Genomic DNA, 24,137 nt, shown 5'->3' on the forward strand with positions numbered 1-24,137 from the left:
GCCCCGGGTGCTGCGGCTGCGTGGCAGTGGGATGTGCCCGGTGGGAGAGGCTGAGATGGCTCCCGGCGGTGGGTGCTGGCGGGCGGTGGTGTTCAGCCAGGTGGGGGTACGAGTGTCCCGCAGCCTGTGGCAAAGGACGCCGGGTTTTGTCTCTGCTCTGGAGCTCTCTGTGTTTGCCCATGCTGGCTGGTGGCTGAGCTTAGGACGTGTACGTGCCTGTGCCTTGGCAGCTTTAATCTGTGTTTTCAGCAAGTTGTCCCGGCATCGCTCGCTCTGAGCGGCAGTCCTGGGCTTTGGCTGGGTGATCAGCCGGGTGTGGGGAGGGGAGCGAGGCGCGGGAGGGCATGTCGGTGCACGGAGACGAGCCCTGCGGAGGTGGTGGGAGCTGCGGCCCTGCTCTTGTTAGCCCCGGTGCACTAGCAAGCAAAGTTCACCAGGACACGTCGCTGTGCTGGGGGTGGCTGAGGGAGCCGAGGAGAGAAGTAGCTGCAGAGGCGCAGCTGGTGTTATAGAAAACCATGGTGCTACGCGCCCGCGCGTATGCGGAGTCAGCAAATGCAGTTACCGAGACACGTGCTGCTGCGATGATGGATGGCAAAAGCTATGGCACTGAGTGCAATCGAATGTCAGTTTAAGTGTGTATGTGATGAAAACCCTGGTGCCTGCAGAGAACTACACCTCTTCACTGGACTTCTATGGTTTCAGTCTATGTGCAGTAACAGAAAATAGGTCCTTTTTATATTTGACAACTGTGGTGTGTTTTAATGCTGTATGTTTTGACTCCTATGAGGCAAACGTCACCTTCACCTGTTTGTAGGGCGTGTTGCAATGGCACGTACTCTCTCTAGTGTTACAATTCAATATGTACCTGCAGTGCGTCGGTGTAATATAATTAGGTTTGTTTCTGTAATTTTATTTCTACACCCATGCTCATTGGTAAGTCAAAGCACCAATGCTGGCGCTGTATGCTGTACCGATCTGCTCACGTGGAAGTTGCTCGTGATGATGTGGCTTTTGAAAAAGGGACTTGTATTTGTAGTGCTGGAGTGGGGGAGAGAAGGAACTGTCCTTCGCTTTGCAATTAGGATGGGATGAAGAGGCGTATATCTAGTGTCTCTTTATACAACATAGTCACTTTGCCAAGTGCACAAGCCTATTGCAGACTGTGAGTCTTGCTGTCTTCACATATCTCTCCCTGGCAGTAACTGGAGCAGCAGCTGAGCAGGACTAGGAAATTGCTCTTTCCTGCAAGCAAGGCCAGCTGTGGTAATTAAGGATGTCACAGGGAACAATGGGTGGATTTTACTGCTCGGCTGCTGTGCGGTGAATTTCCGTGGGTCAAATGCTGCTCTGAGTTATCTGAAATATTTCAGGGGTTTTTTTCTGCATCATAGGTCAGTTCTGAACTTTGTCAATGCCCCTTGTCTTGACATCAAGGAAGACATTATTTTAAAACCAAAATTATTACTTTCCTTCTGTTTTTTCTGAACATATTCTGGTAGAATTTGCTTTCAGATATGGTGAGTAATCCCTTCCCTGCCGACAGAAGATAAAATGATGCAGAGAAGCCCCTCCCCACCCCCAGAAAACCCTCCACATCAAATTTAATTGACATCAAGTAGGACTTTGCAGTTTTTTTACCAACCACAATGGTTGGAAGCAAACTGAACTCTTACTGTAATGCTGGAAGGGACATTGTAGAGGAACTGTTGTTCATGAAGTGCCATGTCTGGGATCAGGAGAGGTATTCCTAGAGCCTGCTGTGGCCGCAGCTGTAGGCAGAGGATGGGTTTGGTGAATAAACCCCTTGTTCTGAGGTAGGTTGCACTTTTTCCCCCTTTTCAGCAACAGTTATTCAATCAACTGCTTGAAAGCCCCTGTCCACAAGTGTGAAAGGGCACAAGAGTAGTTCTGCTAGAAAGCAGGTGATCGCAGAAAAAAATAAGCCTAGTCTTTTGAGGTGGGAGCAGCTCCTGGCCGGACGGCATGTAGGAGTCCTGTGAGAGGAACCGGGACGGCGCGGGGACCGTGTGTTGGCAGCCTGCCTCCCGCCGTGCTGCGGGCCCGCTGGCCCTGTGCCACGTCTCACCCCGCGGGCTCTGGCCTGGGGAAGAAGGGGCAGCTCAGCTTTTCGTCGCTCGGGGCGGGTGGTGCGAGCCCGGCGTTGCAGCTCGGCTCAGCCCTGCGGCTGCGCCCCACGGCCCGTGCCTGATGCCCAAGGGCCTGGAGGCTGCGCTGGGTCCTGCTGGGGTTTGCTGTGGGGACAGAGGGGAAGGACACAAACCTCCTCTCTTCGCTCTCCTGAGCCAGGCACTGGAAACAAGGGGTTAAGATATTAATTATGACACACCATGAAATCATTAGCTTCATCTAACACAACAAAGATTTCATCAGATACTTTAAAAAGCAAGGTTAGCTCCTCCCATTTCTTTTTATAGCCCATAATTTTAAGTCCCACTGGGGAGAAAAAAAAAAAGTGGGCAAGAATCATATGAAACTGGATACTTTTTCTATGTAAGGTTTTGAAATGCCAAAGTTGATTTAAGCAATTCTTCAGCTGAGTGTTTTGCAATGCAATGTTTTTCTGCCCAGTTCAGGATGGGCTGTGCCTGCCTGTATCTCTCCCCACGGCACCGGCTTGGGAGCCTTTGGTCGTGACAGCTGTGGCATGCACACTGTTTACCAGCTCCTCGATATGGAAAAACAAGCTTTCATTCCTGGGCCGTGGAAAACTTCTGCGAATTAATCCACGCCCTCTCTCTGGGGAGGAAAACATAATAAACGCTAATGTCTCTTCACCCTTTTATGCCTCGTATATTAATCACCCAACAAGGGCTCATGGCTTTTCCCTGTTCCAGTTTGCATTTGCCCTGCAACTACTGGGAGGAGTCCTTGCTTTGTCTATAAAAAGCTGCACTTTGCCAAAGATCGTAACAGAACCGAATATAGGAGTTCACTCACCCATCCTCTGCGGGGAGAGAGGAGCGAGCACAGCCATGTTTGGGATTGGGAAGAAGCTCGCTGAGGAAGCCACGCAACAAGCTGAAAGCGCTGCACAGGTGGCAGGTAAATACAAATCACTGCTTTCCCTCCTCCTGTGCCTTGGGTGTTAAAGTGTGTGCCCTGCTCCCACCCCTGCAGCTGGGAGCAAAACTGTCTCTTAGGCATGAACTCCATAGATGTTGTCCTCAAGGGTGCAGTCAGTGTGTCCTGTAATCTCCAAATCCTCTAACACTATAGTGAATGAAGGACCGATATTAACTACTGGTTTCCCACAACTTCTCCTGCTCTGGCTTTTACTGTGTGGGTGTCTAGATGATGCACTGGAGAGAGAACAGCAGAAAGCCCCGGGGGGAGGCAAGGCTGCTTATTTAGGGCTTTGTTTTCTAACATGAACAGCCATGATAAATAAGACTTTTTTAACAGTGTAGTGGATTAGTTTCCTGAAGCTCTGAGCTCTTTGATCTGCTCAGTGCTGCACAAATACATGCAGCTAAGTCAGCTCTGCTCTGCTGTCAGTGCTCCAGCCCCACTGGTGTTGCAGCCGCTCGCCCCGCTGAACGCCAAAGTGCAGTTGCAGGGGCTCAGGGCACCTGAGTCAAGTTTACTCCCGCGGAGAGGCTTGCAGAATTGGCCCTGAAGTTTAATAATGTGCCACTTCGATGAGCCATTGTTAGTAAAGCTTTAACGCAGATCTGCACTGGTGCAGTTCCTGAAATGTTTGTGCTGAGTATAATACGTGAACAGTGGAGACTGTGTCATATTTCTTTCCATGACGTTTAGGTAAACTCTTGAAACCAGGCATTTCATCTGTGACTTCAAGTGCAGTAGAAATACTACTTGCAGGCTATGTGCCCAATGAAGCAAGTAGAAAGCCTGCTATGTATTTACTGTCTATCCTTGGTTCATTTTGCTGGGAAGATGCCTACTCCCACATCCACTGCCCCCTTTTCCAAAGTCGATTCTTAAATCAACTATTTTTATGCTGAAGCATGAAAGAGAAACACCAGGATGTGGGCAACTGGAGGGTAACCATCATTTTTCAAAGGAAGAGTTCTTCATTTTGCTTTTGCTGTACAACAGGCCTAGAAATGCATAGTTCTGGAGGCTTTTTGATGTCCCTAATGGTTTTTTAACACTAGCAGAAACACTATCTATGGCTAGCTACGCTAGAAGACTGTTGTGGGTATTTTAGAAGTAGGATTTGTCATCTGGAAGGAACTGAGTAGTAATCTCAATGTTCAGCTGATTGAACTAAGTGTTTAGGAGTCAACAAACTTTAAGAGCAAAGTTTTTAAACAGTAGCAGCAGTCCTTCCCCTTCTGTCTCAGGCGCTTGAAGCTGAACCAGTTCTTTAGACACCAGTGGTCTGAAGCTCTTTGCCTGCACTCTTCTTCCCAGCAAGTCTTGTGCCACAGCACAGCCCTTCCAGCTGGAGCTGGATCCTGGAACATCAACGGGTGATCCCAGGCACTGGCCTGACTTTGGCCACTTACTTCCATGCCATCAGCGTGTACCTTGACAACGGGCAGTAAATACACAGTGTGTAATGCTGAACTCATGTCGCATCAGTGTCAGTACTGCACCTACTCCTGGGAGTATTATAAATAGATGTAGCCTCCAAATCCCGATTTAAATGAAAACAAAGGGGGATTTTATGCTAGTTTTTAACTAGAACAAGACTGTCCAACTAATAATTACCTCATCTCTGACTTCTGTTGTGCCTGCACGTGCCCTGAAGGTGCAGTCCCACGAGCCATTGCTAAGTGCAGAGTGGCACAACTGGGCTTTGCAAGTATCTAAAATTAGCACCTACCCCATGGTTCCTAAAAGGAGCCATGAAATTCCCTGTGACCTAAGATTGCTATAGGAAGCATTTTCCTTAGCCGCACCTTATGAGCAATGTACATCATTCAAGTTGGGAAATTGCAGCAGAAGATGATGCATTATGATAATTAGCATGTCTTCTAAGCAGTAGAAAGTGTCCTACAAACCCAAGATGAAATAGGCTACTGGTTTTTACAAGACACTTAACAAAACAACTAATGTTGAAGAGCCACTCAATCCAAGCCTGGAGGCCTTTGAAGTTTTAGATGCTCCCAGTCCACTTAAATGTCCTTCCTCACCTCAGCACTTCTCTCCCTCATGCAATGCCCATGAGGAATTTGGCTTGCTCAGTCAGCGTCCTTTCAGTGTCTGTTGTCCAGAACACATCAATGGGTTTTTTAAAAGGTAGTATTCGGAGCCAGGGGGAATAAAACAGATACAGGTTCAACTGAAGGCCATTTGCCTGAAACTTTTATTTGACTCTTGTGAGCAAGACTTCCTTGATCATAGCTATTGGAGGCTGATCATCCAAATATTTATCACTATTTTCTAGGCTGCAGTTCCTCCACTTCAAGACAATACCTTCTCTTACTCTTCATGTCCCAATAGGTCTCCTCTATTGAACATTTCCATGCTTTTAAAACTAGTCTGGTCTCTTATAGAGTAAAATTTTCCCTGGAGGCAAGAGAAAGTATCAGACTATTCACTAAATTTTGATATGCTGCTTCAGGCAGTGAGCATCGAGCTTTATGCAGTTGGTGGGAGAACCTTTACCAACCAAACTGCCCAAGCCTGCTCTCTGCAGATCCTAGCCAGGCTCAGTAAAAAGAAGGTTTCATTGCACCTGATTCTCTGCTAGGGTTTGTTTCCTGACACTGTAGGTGACGCAGGTTGTACCTTCCATAATCTTCATCTGTTGCAAGACACATGATAATGTGAGGAACTACAGCCAGCTTCCTGATGGCCACTAGACCAGGGTGCTCATCCTTATAGAATAATTTTTCATCTTCTGGCCCCAAAACACTTGGCAAACCCTTCTAAAATGTGATTACTGAGTTTAGGGCAAGGGTAAAGACTGCTTGATTTACACTTGTTTTCCTCCTAATTCCAGTTAACACGGTGGGCCAGACTGTGCAGCAAGCAGTGGAACAGGCTAAGGATGCTGGTCAGAAAGGTACGGTAATGTTTCTGTTTATTTCAATAACGTCACACCAGTGAAATCCCAGATAGGTCCCCTAACCCTGCCTTGCTCCTTGTCCCACACTGGGTGGGAAAGGTATTGCAGTGATGCTACAGTTACCTTTGTTTTTCTGTTTTAAAAGCCCTTGATGAAGTCTACAAAGTTGCTGATACCGGTGAAAAAGCTGTAAAAAACGTAGCAAATCAAGCAACTTCGTGGGGCAAAAGCTTTGGACAATGAAAACAAAAATGTAACACCACTGAAATTTTTGTAAAAAAGTTTCTACTACATGTACTCTTAAATAAAGAAAATACTTATACTCTACCTGTCTTGCATGTATTTCTTAGGAATCCTTTGGTTACACATAGTAAAAAAACCACTTACAATCACTGGTCTAGAAAGACTGGATCGCTTCACGGAGCAGACAGCTAAAGCTGTGCTATGCTATTAGTGCAGACAAACACTGTCTTGTTTTACAAGCTAATGGATGGCTTGGAGTGTGCACAATGTAAAGCCAAGGACTTGAGGTTTTGCCTCTCCCATTTCGTCACTGAGCGTAAGTTGTGATTGCGTCTGTGCAAGTAGCACAAGCTGAGCATCTAAACAGCCATTATGAGACAAGGTAAGCACCGGTGCACTTCTATGATTGCTCTTATCTGCAAAACTGCAATTAGATACTGTGCTGATGAAGACTGAAGTGTGTTTAAGGTATACGTAACCACTGTAAAAGAGCACAGTGCTGCTTAACACTGCCTGAGCTGGATCATTGGTACAACTTCAACAGCTCTGCATAGCAAAGTATTGATGCAAATGCAGCACACAGTATGGCAATGGAGTCATTTACCACACTTGCAGGGCTCCTGTCAAACACACAGATGGACAGTAATCAGGCAGGAGCTGGAAGAATGAGAACTGACCAAATCTGGGCTGTAAAAGACAAAACTAAATCAAAACACCATGCACACACATGAATTTAGTTCAAGAAGGGAAGAAATTACTTTCCATTACAATGAGTAAGGAATCTGCTATTACAGATTCCCCAATTACTAACAAGAGTAATTTAGAGGTCACTTACTTAGCATATTGAAATCACAGCAAGAATTGCCATTGCTCCACCACTTCTTCCTGATGGTAATAGTTGCCATCTATGAAGAGACCTAGCTCTGAGTTCTTTGCTGGGAAGAAAAATGATTGTTCTACTTCCTCTTCTGCATAAGGGAGATATTTCTGCATTTAGTAGTTTGCAGGAGGCATATAACCTCAAACATTGTAGTTGTCATCGTTATGAAATACACTTCAGCTTCAGAGTACTTAGAGCTGCTATTCAACACAAACTATCTACATAATCAGCACTTAATACTGCATGAGAGATTACAAACACCTGCTATGGTAAGGATGTGTGTTGCTCTAGGTAGTAGGTGTGGTTCAGAGCAAGTTCAAATCTGTGCTTAAATCTAACTTCAGGTATTGACTGGCTCCCTGCCAAACATCCTATTAAGTTTCGTGGTGACTGTCTAGTGGCATGTAAGTGAATACAAGCAATGATAATGTTGTTAGCTGGAAGACAAAACTTGTGTGTGTGGGTAATGTATATGTAAGGAGAAGGGCATTCCCCATGAAATTTGGGCTAGCACCTAATTGAAGTTACGGTAAAAAACCCACCCCACTACAGTTGTATTTATAACCTACATCCCTGAGTGTGACTGTGTTCTTCAACTGTGGCTAGGGGCTAGGAAAAGGCTAGAGCTGCTTTGCACCCAAGCCTCTAAAACCACATTAACTCACAGTAACTGTGTGAAATTTTACCACTTTGTTCTCTCCGTTGCTGTGGCCAGGTCTTGAGAAGTATGTGCTACAAAATTTTATTTCTTTTAACTGTCTGATCATATTAGGACTGAGCTCAATGATGCTCAACACCAGCATAGCTTTAATGTACAAGACCATTTCAGAACAGGCTACCTATCACAAGAAGTCTGGATTCACTGGTACAGTTTGATTCTTGTGTCTAGCTACAACCAAAGGGCAAATCAGCCAATATGCTGTAAGTTAGATTCCAAGCATCAATCTCCTTAAGAATCTTAACTCTTTGATCGAAAGTACTCCAAGTTCTTCTTATACCGGCCTTTGGAGATGCTCAGATTCATGCCTCACAGGTCTCCAATGCTGACTCTTGTTAACAAGAGGTCAGTAACTATTGCAATTAAGTTGGCTGAGGTGAAATCCAGTCAACCTTAAGGGCTCAGCTCTGAGTTTGGTAATATCATACCTGGTGGTAGGTCTGCTTTCTTTCAAGATGTCCCGGAAAAAGAAGTGTTAAAGTATGGGTGTACAAGAATATAAGATTCTACTGCAGTGGGGAATTTGGGCATTGTGCAGCTTTTGGCTTTTTTTTTTTTTTTTCCTTCAGAGGTAAAATATATCCCAGTTAGCTAGCTATGCCAGCTGTTCCAACACTGAAAGGATCCCTTTTTTCAAGTTTGCACAGCCAAAGTAGAGGTGCTTTACGAGCTGGAGAGAAGGAGAAGAAATGGGGGGGGGGGGGGAAGAACAACAGTAAATGAGCCATGTCTCTTCACTGCTACTGCACTTTGCTTTCAACAATTTTACCATCAGATAATGCAACTTGGCTTCTAAGATTCTTTCTCTTTTTGGTAATCAACTATTTATTTGTGAGCTTTTAGCTTCCAAGTTTTGGTGGAAGTAGGTTACAATTTGTCAGAGTTTAACTGTTACAATCTTAGTTTCATTTTACTATCTAATAAAGGTTTACATAAAAACCATACTGAAAAATATGATTCAAGATAGAGCTCTCATGTTTAGAGATCCATACCTTGATCACAGTAATTCTGTCATGCTCAAAGGGTTCTCATTTTTTAAAAAAATAAATGCCAGTATATATATATATATACACTGCACTTAGGTTATCTGCAGTACTTTAATAACGCTCAATATCAGCATATATGATGGAGTAAGCCACTAATTAAATGCATCACACAGGCTTATTGCTCCATGCTAACTACTAGAATAGTTCTTCACACAAATTTGAGAGGACACAGTAAAGACCTGAAATGATTTACCAAATATACCCAACTTAAAGTCTCACTGACAGGCAGGTTCAAGAGACAGAGATCTGTATTAACGAGCCCCATAGGATAACTCAGAGACAGCATTTTATCAGTAGGCACATAATGAATAAACGAGCGTGCTGTGAAGATTCACAGACTGATTGTAACTATGGAAAGCTATTGAATGAAATAGAAAACAGTAATACACCAGCATAGTAGGTTTGGAAAGGTCAACTTTTTTTAATAACTGCTCTTCTCTCCAGGTTATGTCATGCAGTTACAAAGTAGTTAGAAAAAAAACCATGAGTTTCTGGGAGGGGCTAGTTGTCTTTTAAAAAACCATTCATATTCATTACATAAATAACATCTGGCACTTCAAGGGGACTCCACTGGACAAAAGCCTTATACTTTAAAAACTGTGCTTGATCCAATATTGTGTTGAGGTCCATTTTGTTGTACTCTAATATGTGCAAAACTTTCAAGACCTCCTGATGACAAAAAAAAAAGGCAGTGTGTGTGTGTTAAGACAGTGGATTAAGTTTACAGCAGTATTCTAGCTCCTCTGTAGTTTGGCCAATGATTTCTGGGTTCAGTTTCACTTTAGCTGTTCACTGAGGCAGTATCTAATTTTCAGAAAGCCTCTGAAAAGACAAGACTGAAAAAGAATTTCAAAAAACTTAAGTATGATTGCTTACCAAATTCAGACTATCCCTTTTTTTAAAAAAAGGAAGCAACCTATAGTCAGAATAGTTATGTAGGTACTTGATTAAAAACATAACTAGAGTTGCTCAATAGTTTCAGCTTATAAAAATATCAGTCTGTCACCTCTACATACTTCATGGTAATAGTGAAGCTAACTTGAACAAGCAATAAAAGGCAGTCCTGTAACAGCAGCACAGATAAAGAAAAAACATTGCCTAAAGAGAATCAGGCCTGAAGCTTTACTACAAATAAAAATTAGACTCCTATCAAAGTTAATCCCTGCTGGAGGCCCATTCTTCCTCTGACAATGCCACAGCATTGATCATACAAGGCCTTACTGAAAGTGCCAAAGCCAAAATTACATCATTAAACAAAAGTGCATGAAGTAATAATGAGCTAAGTGCTCATCTAGTACAGTATCTGATCTGAAGTCTGAGAAGTGGCTCAGGTGGCAAGACCACTCTTTCATACATAAAATGTACCATTTTGTTTTGTAGGCGAAATACCCAGAATGGCCCCCACAAGTGCAGATGAACTGTTATCTTTCAGATACATATTTGTATACAATTTCCTAATCCATGGATTTTTATTGTAAAAAAAGACTAGTTTGGACTGAAACTAACTGAGAATAGAATCCACTATAATGTCAGAAGAAAAGAAAATTTTGTGGTTATATGTAAACTTGTGATAAGCTTTTTCAAGAAGAGGGTATGTTAACGGCGGGAGGGATGGGATACAACAAGGAGCGATAAAGGCCTATTTATGTAAAGGTCAGGCCAGCCTCATTGTACACTTTGAAGACTTTCTCAATTGCATTGACATAGGCAGCTGTTCTCAGGTCCAGACCCAGGTTGTACTTCATGGCAGTACGCATGATTTGCTGAAACAGAAAAGGTTGCATGTGATTTCTGCAAGTTTCTCCATAGGAACTACACTAGATTTTGCTTAGAGGATCTAAGTTAGGAGTGTAAGAGCTGCTAGATTGGTATCAGAGCTCAGATCCATTGAGGATCAAGCCTAAAGTTTCTTGTTTCCCTTTACAGCTGAGATCTGAAAGGGAGGAAAATCTTTCCCAGATTACTATATTGCCTCTTTTCAGGTCTTGGATCCAGATGTACCTCAGATACAGGGAGAGGCTTGATGTTCTCAAGTAGTCTTTGCCCCACTAATTAAAAATACTGCATAAAGGGATTAATCTAAAACTGCTGATGGCAAAGCACTCTTAAGTACATGTCCCAGATTAGTCAGGTACAAGAGGACAACTAAAAAGTTTCTAATTACTACAGCTTCCACTAGAAAATGCTTCCTGATTTCATGTATTAGTGTCTAATGTTTACTATACTCAGTTAAAGTTGGCCATAGAGCAGAAATACCTCATACTCACAGTGACTTCCATTATCATGAACTGTTTATCTACTCCTTTAATTGCAAAGAAATTCCGCACCACACATTCAAAAACTGTCGCAAAGCCACATAAGTTCTTTTTCCTATAAGTACATTTACTAATACAATATTTACCCGGGCAGAACGCTCCATCGTATAAGCCAACCCAGAGTGGACAATGTCTTTCTCAGACGCACCCTGCAACAACAGGAAATAAAATCAGGGTTTAATTCGAAAGACAAAAAGGTAGTAGTCATATATTAGAGACAACGACAGGTTGGATTCCCATAATATCTGAAGCTTGCTCACTCATTTTCTTCTAATGACTGGTGTAAGAAACCAAATCACCTTTACTGTGTTACTTGAAGAGCTAATTGTGGTTAATTCAATTCTAAAACCTCAGATGTAAGCACTGGAGTCTTTTATATGCCTAGCTTCTAGATGAATGATGCTAACATTTTTTATTGATGTTGTAACTACTGTTTTCAGCCTTCAAAACACACAGTAAATGTTAAACAAAAAAGCTCCCCAGAGTTAATAACCTATAGAAACTACTTCCCATTGTTTTGAAGACCATCAGGGTTTAGGAAGGGCATGGATCCCCAGTTCACATACTCAACACTGTATTAGCCCTGAGCACCTCCATAACAACTTTGTTCCCATTAAAATTTAAATACATGGAACAATAAATAATTTAAGATACTCAGTCATTCTGATTAAGGCTATCAGCTTCAATGTTCCATCATCCTGACTGTTGTAACTTACTAGTAATTCAAGACCTGTCTTCACAAAATACATGCTTTTCCTCAAATACCAGTTTGGGCTGGATGTAGAAATTACTAGGCCAGTTTTCTATGGCTTGTGTTTAAGAGATCATAGAAATCACTTTAAGGCACAGAACCTATCTACCATGCTATTCATTCAGCCTAACATTTATGAAAATGCTAGCATCATACTGGATCAGGCTAAAGTCTATTTCTGTCATCTGACAGTGGCCCAAGTTTACATGCATTTCCCTCAATTTCTTCCTGAGGAAGCATGGTTTAATGTTTTTCACAACTCACTGGATTGTTTCCCCCAATCATTTGTCCCATCTCCTCCTGAACACGTGTTAAAAAACAAACCGACCAACCCTTTTTAACTTCCATACATCCCTCGGCAGGGTATTCCACATCTTAACTGTCTGCTGTGCTAGGAACCATCCCCATTCTTCACTCTACTCCTTACTCCGCTGCTTTTGTTTGACAGCACCTCATTCTTCTTCACCGTTCCTTCCAGCAAACAATCTATCCTTACCCATCCATTTTCACACCACTCATTCTATAGATTACCGTCTCCACCCCAGGACTATTTCAGGCCAATAGGACCTAGGTTAGTTCGTTGTTCCACATATGAGAAGCTTCCATATCTTTGATTATTCTTGTGGTCTTTCTCTGCACTTTCTCCACATCTACAGTGTTTTAAGATACAGAGACCTTACCTGCACACAGTATTCAGAAGGCAGACACACTCTGGGTTTATATTGTGGTGTCATTAGTCAGTCTTATTATTTTCCCTTCAGAACAATCTCTAACACTGGATTTGCTTTTTGATTGCTATGGATTTCTAAGCTTATATTTTGTCATTACCTCCAGATCTTCCATTTGAATGCAAATAGATGAGCTCACAACCTATCATTTTATATGAAAATTTACCCACCATGTATTGCTATGCATTAGATAATGACTTTTACCTGACATTTCCTTGCTCATTAATTCAGTCTTAGAAGAACATTCCACAGTTTTTCAGTCAGCTCTTGTCTATATTACAGAAACAGAGTACCAAACTGTCTGTGGTATGGGACCTTGTTGAAAGTTTTTTGGAGATCTGGGCAAACTATTATCAACAAGATCTCCAGAACAAATTCTGGTAATGTTTGACGCAGTATTTCCCACTACGAAACCTCCATAGGCTTTGATAGCTAGGGTTCAAAGAAATTATAGAATCTATGTATTTATCAGGTTAGCCAGCAGAAATATCAAGTATTTCAAAGCAAACAAAAGCATCAGGAAAAACCACAGGTTTTTAAGTTTTCCTTACCGGCCTGCAAAAAGAGTCATTCCCTGCACCCTCCCTGGTAAAAAAAACCTCACATTGTCTAAAATGTAAAAGGTTAAAAAAACCCTAGACAATGGAGATAGCCTGTTGCTCTGAAAAACTCCACTACATGAATGGCAACATGCAACCTAACACTAGTTACAAATACAAAATGCATCTGTATTAAAACTATAGCTTTTTAACAATATTGGAAGTATTTTTCATGGGCTGAAGTAAAAGAAAGAAAAAACAGCTTACTTCCAGTATTCCTAAGCAGTTCAGATCATTTGCTTGCTTTGTTTGGCCATCAGGCTAACTGACTAACGCCTTGCTTGGGGCAAAACGCTCCATAATAGCTACAATGGTAAAATTTAGATTGCAGTTACAGTATCAGAATACAGCTATAGTAACAGTAAAAAAACCCCAACAGCAACTACTTACCGATATCCTATCTTGAAATTCTGCTGTAGGCACAACTGGAATAGTTCCACCATGTTTCCCAAATTTTCTCTCTAAGCTTTCCTGGACAGACACTAGAAAGGAAAAAAAGCAGAGGCAAGGTAACTGACAAGGAAAGGAATGTGCTCCCTAACAAAGGAGCTGATGCCAGGACTTTCAGCATTCAGTGGCATAAAATGCAGACTATAGGGGCTGGGGGCAAAGGGAGTCATCTTATTTTTGTTTTCTAAGGGAAGGGAAAGATGTTGATTTATCTGTTTTTATAGATGAATGCCTCCAGTATTAGCAGCAATATTGCTATAGTAGTCATATGGCAAGCAAATGTAGATTTACTGATCCCACTTTGCTAAACTCTTAAAGTTGATAGAGCAACATGGATTAACTTTCCTAACTTGATAGATAGCATTAGACAAAGTATTTCCTGAAGTTAAAGCAATCAATTATCTCCTATTGCACTTTGCATGCACACTACGTGCTAAGAAAAAAGCCCAATGTGGAATTTTAGTTTTTTTCCTTAAGATATGAGAAGTGTTCCAGTATTTTGAATTGACGCTTACTTCACCTTAATTCTTGTAATTTAATTAGCAAGCTTTCCTAAACAACATCCCAGAGTATTTGAGATGGCACAATCTTGAAGTTAAGAAAGGGATTTAAATTAGAATTGCCGTAACCCTCAACCACTTTGGAAATACTTTGAAAGGCATCATTTATGAGAAAAGGTTACATTGAAAAACATTCAGATGTATGTTTTGTCAAGTCCAATGTCCTGAGATTCTCACATTTTCTACAGAGTATTGTTTAAAATGGAGCAATATCCTGCAGTTCTTCTCCCATTAAGCTTCCTCTCTCCATGTAATTGTTATTCTGGCCCAGAAACTGGGAAGCACAGAACGGCCCTAAGTGGAGCTGTAGGCCATAAGTAGATTTTTACAGCACCTGTACCAATTAGATTATTGCCCTTTATAGAAATCCTCTATTGTTGCACATGCAGAACAATGTTACCCACTTGAACTTTGAATACTTCTCAAATACCAAGTGTACAGCTGAAAGATGTTTATTAGGTAATAAATATTTCACATAAGTGGTTTGAGTTCCGTATTTTCAAAAAACTGAGGAAAGCATCACTTTAGGAATTAAAAGGTAAGTTAAATGCATACTTTTTCAGTTAAGCCATTAAAGTTGCAAGTCAGTTAACCTATCAAATCTTTCCTACTCTTCAGCATGCAGCAATAATAGATTTGTGGGAAATTAAGGTGAATTTAAAATAGTTTTGTCCCACATTTGGTGCTTGCTAGGCCAATCTATCAATTAAACAGTGAAAGCAGAACTGAACACTTACTGAGCAAGTGATAGTTTGAATCCCTTTCATATTTAAAAGTCAAGCGGCCATAGCTGACGTGGTTCAAGTTTTTCAGCCACTCAAAATAGGACACTGTTACACCACCAGCGTTCAGGTAAAGATCCTGCACAGAAATAGTAAATGTCTTGTATTGTGACCATGTGACAAAGACAGCTCTATTGTATAAAGGAAAAGCAAGTGGAAGTGTTATGTACAAAGTATTAGTTTGAACTGCAGTACAGAAGACAATCCGGTTGTTATTCTTAGATGACAACATTTATCCTCTTCTGCAGTCCAGGGATTACTTCTACTGATTTAGAAGAGGACTTGACTTTAGAAACGTGAAGTTCAGGTGTGCTTGACTGACCACTTTGTTTTATTTTAGCACAAGTTTTTAATCAAGAAAGTTGACGTGTTCTTAGGCTATCTCAGTGAGTAAAGGCTGAAGATCAGCCACTCTTTCTAGCAGTATCACTTGATCAGGACACCCTTTCTCTGGGAATAGGATATCATTATACCTGCATAGGTCTTATACTTTCAAATTATCACTGTAGGCAACATTTATGCTACACAATCTATGATACACAGTTCTGTCAGAACATCACCCAGAGACACAATGTTTACAAACAAATTAGCCAGTGTATTTATTTACTCTGCCTTCTTCCTTTGCTTAGTGGACTATTTAATTGAGCAAATGCCAGCTAATACTCCAAAATGCAAAACTACAGATTTAAGAACTAATTGTGGATGGTTCTCTTTTCTGAATATGTAGCCTTGATGTAATAGTTATCTTTGGTCATTTACAGTTGTCGTGAGATCTTTAAGTAATTGCTACCAATCTTAAGCAGCACTGACACCCATTTCCCTGACATCAGTTCTTAAAAACCACTTTAGAAGAATGAATGGCTATTAATAAAAACCTTCAATAAATAATGTCTTTGCTATAATTTACAGAAATATTATCCTTGTAATGAAAATCAAAGGTCATAATAGAACCTTACAGGGATAACCATGATATTCCGCTCCAAGAAGATTTTGTCAGCTTCGGGAGTCGTAGGCCCATTGGCACCTTCAGCAATAATCTGAAAGGAACCACAGCAGGTAGATGTTAGTTTCCATCCATGCTAATTATTGAATACTAGTATTTAAACAGGCTTTCTTCACTTTTCATTTGCATTTGAACTCTCCAACTTACTTTTGCTTTAACCTTGTGAGCGTTGGCCTTAGTCAACTGCTTCTCGCTGGCAGCAGGGATGAGAATGTCGCAGTCTGTTTCCAGAATACTGCCCTCAAGTGTCTGTGCTTTAGGGAAGCCCATGATTGTCCCATGTTGCTGTTTGAAGGAAACAAACCAGGGTGTTTTTAGTGTGTGTGTGTACTTGTTTGACTTCCTTCCCTTCTTCTAACTTTCAAAAAAGAAAGACGGGAGAAGCAACAGTACTAGAAAGACAGCATATAACACAATTCCTATCTTTACTTAGGCTAGGCATAAAAAGCAAGCTACAAAGCTTGGATAACAGTCCAAGTTGCCATGACTGAGGCGTGACTGCCCTCTGGCCAAAGACACCATTTGGGCTCTGGAGTATTTCATTCTTTTGAGAAAGGGGTGATAATGACATTCAAAAGCTCCCTGTGTAAAAGAAGAAACATCACTTAAGCCCCTTAGAAAGAGTAAGTGGGAAATTGTATTTTAGTGCCTCTGAACTGTCCCCTCAAGACTGCTTCACTTGGAAACTGAAATGAAAAGACTATATCCAGTTTTCATTATAAACTACATATACAAGTTGCACTGCCAGACAGGCTTTCATTTTTTCAGAAACATCCAATAAGTAAGAAGCAGCAAAAGTGCACTTTGAAGTCTTAAATGTCCATATGCTTCTCAATGAGGAATCCTTTAGGAACCTCCTTGCTCTGGTTTCTTGATACATCCTTCCTAGCTTAGCCAGAAGAAAGGCAAAATAATAACGGACTCCAATTCTGAAACCAAAGCAATTGGCCTGCACACATGCAAGCCCTTGCCATTTTTCTGAGAGTCGGGTCAAAGGTTAAAAAAAGAACATATAAACCAAAGAGACAGCCAAAGCCACAAGATCAGTTAGTGTTAACCACCTGCATTCATGCTGGGCATAAAGCCAGAAGAATCAACATTCCTAAACGATTTTATAAGCACTAATTGCAGCATGATTTAAAAATCACAAATTAACACCAGCTACAGTCCTCCTATGTGCTTGCAAAGCTGACAAAAATGAAACTATTTCTGCTCAGCTAAGTTTCATACCAATTTGTAATCTTCTAGTTCCTTTGGGTCAATCCCATCAGGATTCCAGATAGAACCATTAAACTCTCCAACAGCAACGCACTTTGCTCCAAAACGATGCAAGTATCTCATAGAATGCAAGCCCACATTACCAAATCCCTGCAGGTGGAAAGAGAAAGGGAAAAGTAGTTAACCCTTCAGTGAAAATGATGATTACTGCTAAGGCTTACGTAGCTTTGAATAGCTTTAAACAGCTCTTCATCTATTGGCATAACTTGGCATTGGATGATGTGTATAGGAAAGATGGAAGAAATCTACATGCATTGCTATTCTGGTCTGAATACCATTGTAGAAATAATGCATTGTAGCCAGCAATGTACAGTTGTGCTAAATTTTGTATACTGGAAATACAGGAGGGAAGCATTAATGCTACTAAGAAAGCGTCAAACCGATGGTATTTATCAACATAGGAATATTAGGCGTATCTGTTTTATAAATGGCACTGTCTTAGAGGGATTCATGGATTTTTGTATGACTATTCAAAGGTTTGAGTAACATTTGCAGGCCAAGAAATTAATTTTTCACATTAAAACATACAAACTAGTAGGAAGCTATGTCTAATACATTTCTAAAGTGGCTCTATACAAAACAGATTGCCTAAATTTAAATTTAGATAATCTTGTATTTAATTAGAACTTTTTACATCCTTACTCATGTAGAAAACCTAACTCCAGGCCATTATTCAACATTCTGGAAGTAAAGGAACGCACACGGCAGACTAAAAAGTCACATGATCCATGTCAAAAGTTTGTAGCAAGATTCTATGCTGGAAAAAAGCTGAATATTAAATTCCTGTATAACATAGCTCCAATTATATTTAGGATTTTTGTTTACATATTAGAAGCAAACTTCGATACAACAGTTTGTCATGCATTAGGTTTCTTTGCGATGTATCCTCGTTTTCCTAGAAAAATCTTCAGCTATTCTTATGGCCTTATTTTCACTCTAAGTTATGCTTAAGTGCCTGTTGGTTAGCCCTCTGCCAGGCATGAAAATGCCAAAGTGCAGGGAGATGAGTGTGCTGCTGGGTCCGTGCAGGGCAGAGAGGTTTGTTTCAGCCCACTGGTTAACTAGAGGACAACTTGGAGGTTACAATTACTCTGCTATTTCTAACAACCAGTGCATTGGTACTAAAAACAACAAAACAAAGCAATCCGTCAAATCCTCCATTTAACATACTGTTCAAAGCTGAACAGAACAAATTATTTCTTTGAAATTTTAAGAACGATAATGCATTATAACTGAATATCAAACCCCTTCAAAATTCAACTACATAAATCCTAAAGTCTCATGAAAACCAAAAATGTACATTCAACCCTAGAAATTCAGGATAAGGTATTGTTTTCTATCTTTCCAACTGCTCATTCCATACCGGAACAAGAACATAACCCCCAACTCCTTCTCTATCTAAATTTTTTTATTACACAACAGTGCAACAAATTTTAGGCAGAAACAGTGTCACAGCTCATTGAAAAGTATGCAATACCTTAGTTTAAAGAACTCCTGTAATAGTATTTAACTTTTTTCTTTGTAGCCTAAGTTTATAAAGACTGGAAATTCGGCTTTGTGCCTGTAGAGTGCCATCGAAAGTTCAGTTTTTATAAAACAGTCCAAAATAAAGGGCACCTATGTTGCTTGAAAAGTGTTTCTGAAGTTTGAGAGTAAAGGTTAACCTGGAAATCATAAAACCCTAACAGGATTTACTGCTACAGCCCTTTTTAAAAGCAGCTCTACTGGAAGTTTGTTTACTACTTTTTCCCTGCAGTTGAAGCAAAGAAGGTACCTGAACAGCAAATGTTTTATCCCCGAATCCAGGAGTCATTCCTAATATACTCATATATGATGCTTCATTGATGAAATTTTCAATTCCATGGAAAAGCCCACGACCAGTTGCAGATATACGTCCATGGATCCCACCCTGGCTGATGGGTTTACCAGTTACACATGCGTGTGCGTTAATATCCTGCAAAACAGTGAAGGACTTGTGAGCTATGGAATTAATCAAACACCTGGAACAAGAAGTTTTGTACACTTTAGAGATAAGGGAAAACAGGAATCCTATGAGTCAGGACATGATATAGTTTATATACATTTAGTTTGTAAAGATTATTTCCTTCCTGAGTTTATGTGAACACCTTCTCAGAAGTACTCTAGTAGATGTCGCGAAAGTTGCATAATGCAATATTGGTCATGCTCTGTAATTTTTTGTTGTATTTAAGTGCATATGTTAACTTCAGTCTGTGGCTAATTAATTATGGTGACATCCATGTTGCATTGTTAGCAAGAAGCAGACCTTTGACAAATCAAAAAGTTTTGAGGGATATGTTTCTGAAAATTAGCTCTTATTACAGCCATAATTTCCATCATCATTCTTGATGTTTTAATCTTTTAAAGGGCTCAGACATATCCTCGACTGGTTTTTAATCATCTTTAAACAGTGCTTAGTGTTCCTTTTCACCAAATTCAGTTATTCTGAAACAACAATACAGGCCTAATACTTTCCTGTTGTTCATCTCAGAGGCAAATCTACAGTACAAAGGTCATATGGGAGAAGTTAGCTAAGTATTTACTACTTTTATTCAGAAAAGCAATATATACAATCAAGCCTCTATCATTAATTTGGTAGTAATAAAATTAAATTTTCCATCTGGTAGACAGCTAGCCAAGATAAAATAGACTATTTAAAACCAGAGTTATTTTTTCAAATTGAAATTAATAACTTGAAAAAACTTCTTCTAAACTAGACACTGTTTGGGTGTCCCTCTTCTGTCACCACTGGTTCCCATGCTCCCACAGCCTGGGAGCACAGGTCACACAGTGGCTTGGCATCCAACACAAGTGAAAGAGTAGGGATGAAAGGGAATCCACTGAAATGAGTCTGCCAGCAGCCGGATGGGTTTCTATTCCACCAGCCACATATTCACTGGGAGGCTCCCTCCTCTCCATCACTTGTGCCAAATGCATTTGCATGCCTGTGGCGTGAGTGCAAGATGCTTGGTGAGAGGAAGGAAAGGAACAGACAAAAGTAAGTGGAGGCAGAATGGCAGATGACTAGAGCCATAATGGAAATGAAAACTATTAATTATTTGAAAATTATAGTGAGTTAACCTTATAAAGCCAAAGATAACCCCTCTTTAAAAGCAATAAAAGTGATGCTGGTCTTGCCACAAAATTCCTAATTCAGTTTCCCGAAATATAGCTGCATTGCTCTCATTAAGCTGTATGCTCCCTCTGGTGGCATATCGACTATAAACAAGATCTGTGGCAGTGTTTTGCTAGGAACAACTGGGCCTGGCATTTTGATGTATTTTTAGGTTTTCATTCTGTTTCAGATTGAAACTACATTTTAGCCTTCATGCAAAGGAGGATGTATGTTTTATAACTACTTGAAGAAATACAGCCTCCCACCAGACATAAGAATGTATTTATTGAAGTCCCTTCACGTGTTCCAAAAGTCAGCTGGATGTGTCAGGAAGTACAGAAAAGTGGAAAGGATTAATTTAATCAAAAACTTTAGCCATATATAATTCAGTGATCCAGCAACTCAAGATGGATTTTCTGCAACAGTTAACATGGTAGTTATTAAAGACTTGCATGGTTTGGCAAGAAAACAGAGCATGAGGAGAGGGGGCAGGTCCGGGTCTTCTTGAAGTCACATATACAAACCACAGTCAATGTCAAAGTCCTAAAAACTCTCGTTTTAAGTCAATCAAAAAAATGTTTAACACACCTTGGGACAAAAAGAGAGACTAGGGCTTTTAAGGAGAAGCTTGTAAAATGGCTTATGGCTAGCATTAAAAACTCCTATATTAGTAATAATAGTCTATGAACTTAGCTGGCAAAGTTCAGACACTGAGCTTTTGCTTGTTTCTTAACCCCTTTCCACGCTGCGATAATATTGTCCTTGTCTCTCCAGCTTCCTGGCTCTGTATGTTAGGTTTCGAGCAGACTTCCCCTATCTGTATCTGTTATTTGGCTTTTCCTTTCCACTCCAAGCCCCCTGAACACATCTGTGTGCAACCACACTGACTCATCAGTTCTGCAGATTTCTCACTGAAGAGTTATCTTTCCACTCAATTGAATGTAGTCCCTCGCATAGCTTCCATCTGTTTTCTGAATTATGGCTAGTTTCAGTCATTTTCTCCTCTTGGTTCCCTTCCCTCTTTCCCCCATGGTCGCTTTTATGTATTTGGCAGTTCCTTAATCACCTTTATTTTTGTTCTTGGTGTCTCAAACAGATAGTTATCTGAAACATCTTCCTCTACAAACTGGTTTTGCTAGGTTATTCCACTTTTTGCAGCCTTGCCAGAGTTCCCACCTTCCTTCTCTATACCTGGTCATTCTCCACAATAGCTCGTAAGTTCCACTATGGCTACTGTTCTCTCTTCCACCTACAAACAACCAACCCAGCAAAATTCAGTCAACTGATTTAATTTTTTTCCTTATTTCAATTATGTACCTAAATCCTCTCAGGTTTTTTATTCTTCAAGAATAAGATACTGCCATGCAGAGAGGGCCTAGAAATAAAAGAAGCTGTTGTAGCATAATTCAAATTGTGTTTTTATCCTCAGTAGTTGTTGGTCTGTTTTCTTTTGTCACTGAAGCGTGTGTATGTGTAGGACTACACAACAAGCTGAGATGACAAAGTGGAAAGAACTTCAGCCATTTAAAAATCTTCTCCTGTATCAGTGTTTAGTTTTCCACCTATTAAAAAACCTGAAGTTTTTGTATAGAACTGTATGTAAGCTATTAACAAATACAGCAAATCTTAAAGCAGGTCATGTGCAGTAGGCATTCTGTGTCAGTCATAATATAGCGACACTGTTGTACCACAGTGAAATATGCATTTTAGTGCAATGATTTAAATGTTAAAATTTAAAATGCTTTGAGGCAGTAGTTTTCTTAAATGTTAGAATTTTAAGTTATGACTGAGGGAGCAAGTTGCCACTCTGCATACTGAAGTCTTTTCGAAGTCATAATTTGGGATTTTTATCAGGTTTAAAGTTCTAAATAAAAAATTTACATACGTGAATGACAAAAAGCAAGTAATGTTTTACACTGATACCTTGAATACTGTGTTCAGTTTTGGGCCCCTCCCTACAAGAAGGACATTGAGGTGCTGGAGTGTGTCCAGAGAAGGGCGACGAAGCTGGTGAGGGGTCTGGAGCACAAGTCTGATGAGGAGCGGCTGAGGGAGCTGGGGTTGTTCAGTCTGGAGAAGAGGAGGCTGAGGGGAGACCTCATCGCTCTCTACAACTACCTGAAAGGGGGTTGCAGAGAGGTGGGTGTTGGCCTCTTCTCCCAAGTGACTAGCAACAGGACAAGAGGAAATGGCCTCAAGTTGCCTCAGGGGGGAGGTTTAGACTGGATATTAGGAAAAATTTCTTCACCAAAAGGGTTGTCAGACATTGGAACAGGCTGCCCAGGGAAGTGGTTGAGTCACCATCCCTGGAGGTATTTAAGAGACATGTTGTGGATGAGGCGCTTAGGGACATGGTTTAGACTTGGCAGGGTTAGGTTTACGGTTGGACTTGATCTTAAAGGTCTTTTCCAACCTAAATGATTCGATGAATCTATATCCCTACCTAACAGACAGCTCTGTGTAAAAGTGATTTAACTCAGCTAATCAGTATGCCACAGCCTATTACTCAAGCATTCCTTCCCCCCCCCTCCATATGATACCTTAGACTGTATTTCAGATCTAGAAGAACCTGTGCCATCCCCTCCTCCTATTGTTAAAGGCATCAGACAGCACGAGACATGTATTCTGCCAAGAGACTGTCTCAGGAAAGCCAGGCGCATCCTGAACAGACATGCCAAAGAGAAATACATGTTGGGTGGCTCTAATGCCTTCTTGCTGGGGGTGTACAGCTTGCCCTATTTCTGAGGAACTGGTGGAAGGGACTGCAGAAAGTGAAAGGACTCTCTTCAATTCAAAAGGAGCTGAGATAGGCAAACATACAATAGCTTAGCATATCAACACACTAATACAAAGCTATGGCAAGACTCCTTAGCAAGGTATGACCTGCTGGAGTAGCAGAAAGAATGTCTGAAAGAGAAGCTAGAAAGTTTGGGTAGCATGGACAGTAGAGCCTTAAGAAATATGTTGTCTGTAATACAACAGACAATACAATGTCTGTAAACTTTTGTCCAACCTGTCAAACATATACAACAAAAATGTTTGAGCAATAGTCATGGTTTTGGTACAGCCAATACAGGTACAAGTAACCCCAGCAACATAAGGACAAAGGCCAAATTAAGGGCTATAATTAAAAACTAATTTTTAAAAACAAACTTAATTTTTTATTGCCTTCTGGGCAATAAATTGTATCAGTGTCCTTTTGCTTTACATTTTGGAGAATTTGCTGAAGTTTACCCTGATTACTTGTTACTTTTAGGGGACCACAGAGAACTTTACAGGTTATACCAATAGCACGCAAACTTAATTTACATGGTCTCTTGAATGCGCAAAACCAGAGCATTTATTTAATAACACTTGTAAATTCAGTAGTCTGAAATTGAAAGATTTCAGTACTTGAAGACTATATGAACTAACTGTTTAACAACTTTAAATTAGTAATTATAGTACTAATGAAAAACAGAGGGAAATGGTAGAAATAGAAACCAATTTTAGACTAAGTATGAGACCTTTTAAAAGAGTGTATTTTCATTTAGCTGAACAGTTGCAATCAGTATTGTATCAAACTTGAATTAAGCTTCCTATAAAAACATTAACTTTAAAGCTATTTTTCCTTAACTGTATTCTAAAAACCTCACACCAATTAAGTT

The 24,137-nt window shown here is 40.5% G+C and overlaps 1 protein-coding gene across 1 annotated transcript in view; it reads right to left on the bottom strand.

Annotated features, from left to right (window-relative positions):
• Nucleotides 1–9,288: 9,288 nt before the first annotated feature.
• The window catches only part of GLUD1 (glutamate dehydrogenase 1), a 31,196-nt gene continuing 16,347 nt past the window's right edge, over nt 9,289–24,137 (bottom strand). Inside the window, exons 6-13 of the mRNA XM_059820847.1 lie at nt 19,132–19,311; nt 17,310–17,447; nt 16,227–16,364; nt 16,033–16,113; nt 15,032–15,155; nt 13,675–13,766; nt 11,293–11,355; nt 9,289–10,654 (exon numbers count right to left, since the gene is read on the bottom strand). Of these exons, the coding sequence (XP_059676830.1) occupies nt 10,535–10,654; nt 11,293–11,355; nt 13,675–13,766; nt 15,032–15,155; nt 16,033–16,113; nt 16,227–16,364; nt 17,310–17,447; nt 19,132–19,311 (936 nt within the window). The 3' untranslated portion in view covers nt 9,289–10,534. The remainder of the gene's footprint in view (nt 10,655–11,292; nt 11,356–13,674; nt 13,767–15,031; nt 15,156–16,032; nt 16,114–16,226; nt 16,365–17,309; nt 17,448–19,131; nt 19,312–24,137) is intronic.

The sequence above is a fragment of the Gavia stellata genome, chromosome 9, assembly GCF_030936135.1.
Source record: "Gavia stellata isolate bGavSte3 chromosome 9, bGavSte3.hap2, whole genome shotgun sequence".
Classification (NCBI taxonomy): domain Eukaryota; kingdom Metazoa; phylum Chordata; class Aves; order Gaviiformes; family Gaviidae; genus Gavia; species Gavia stellata.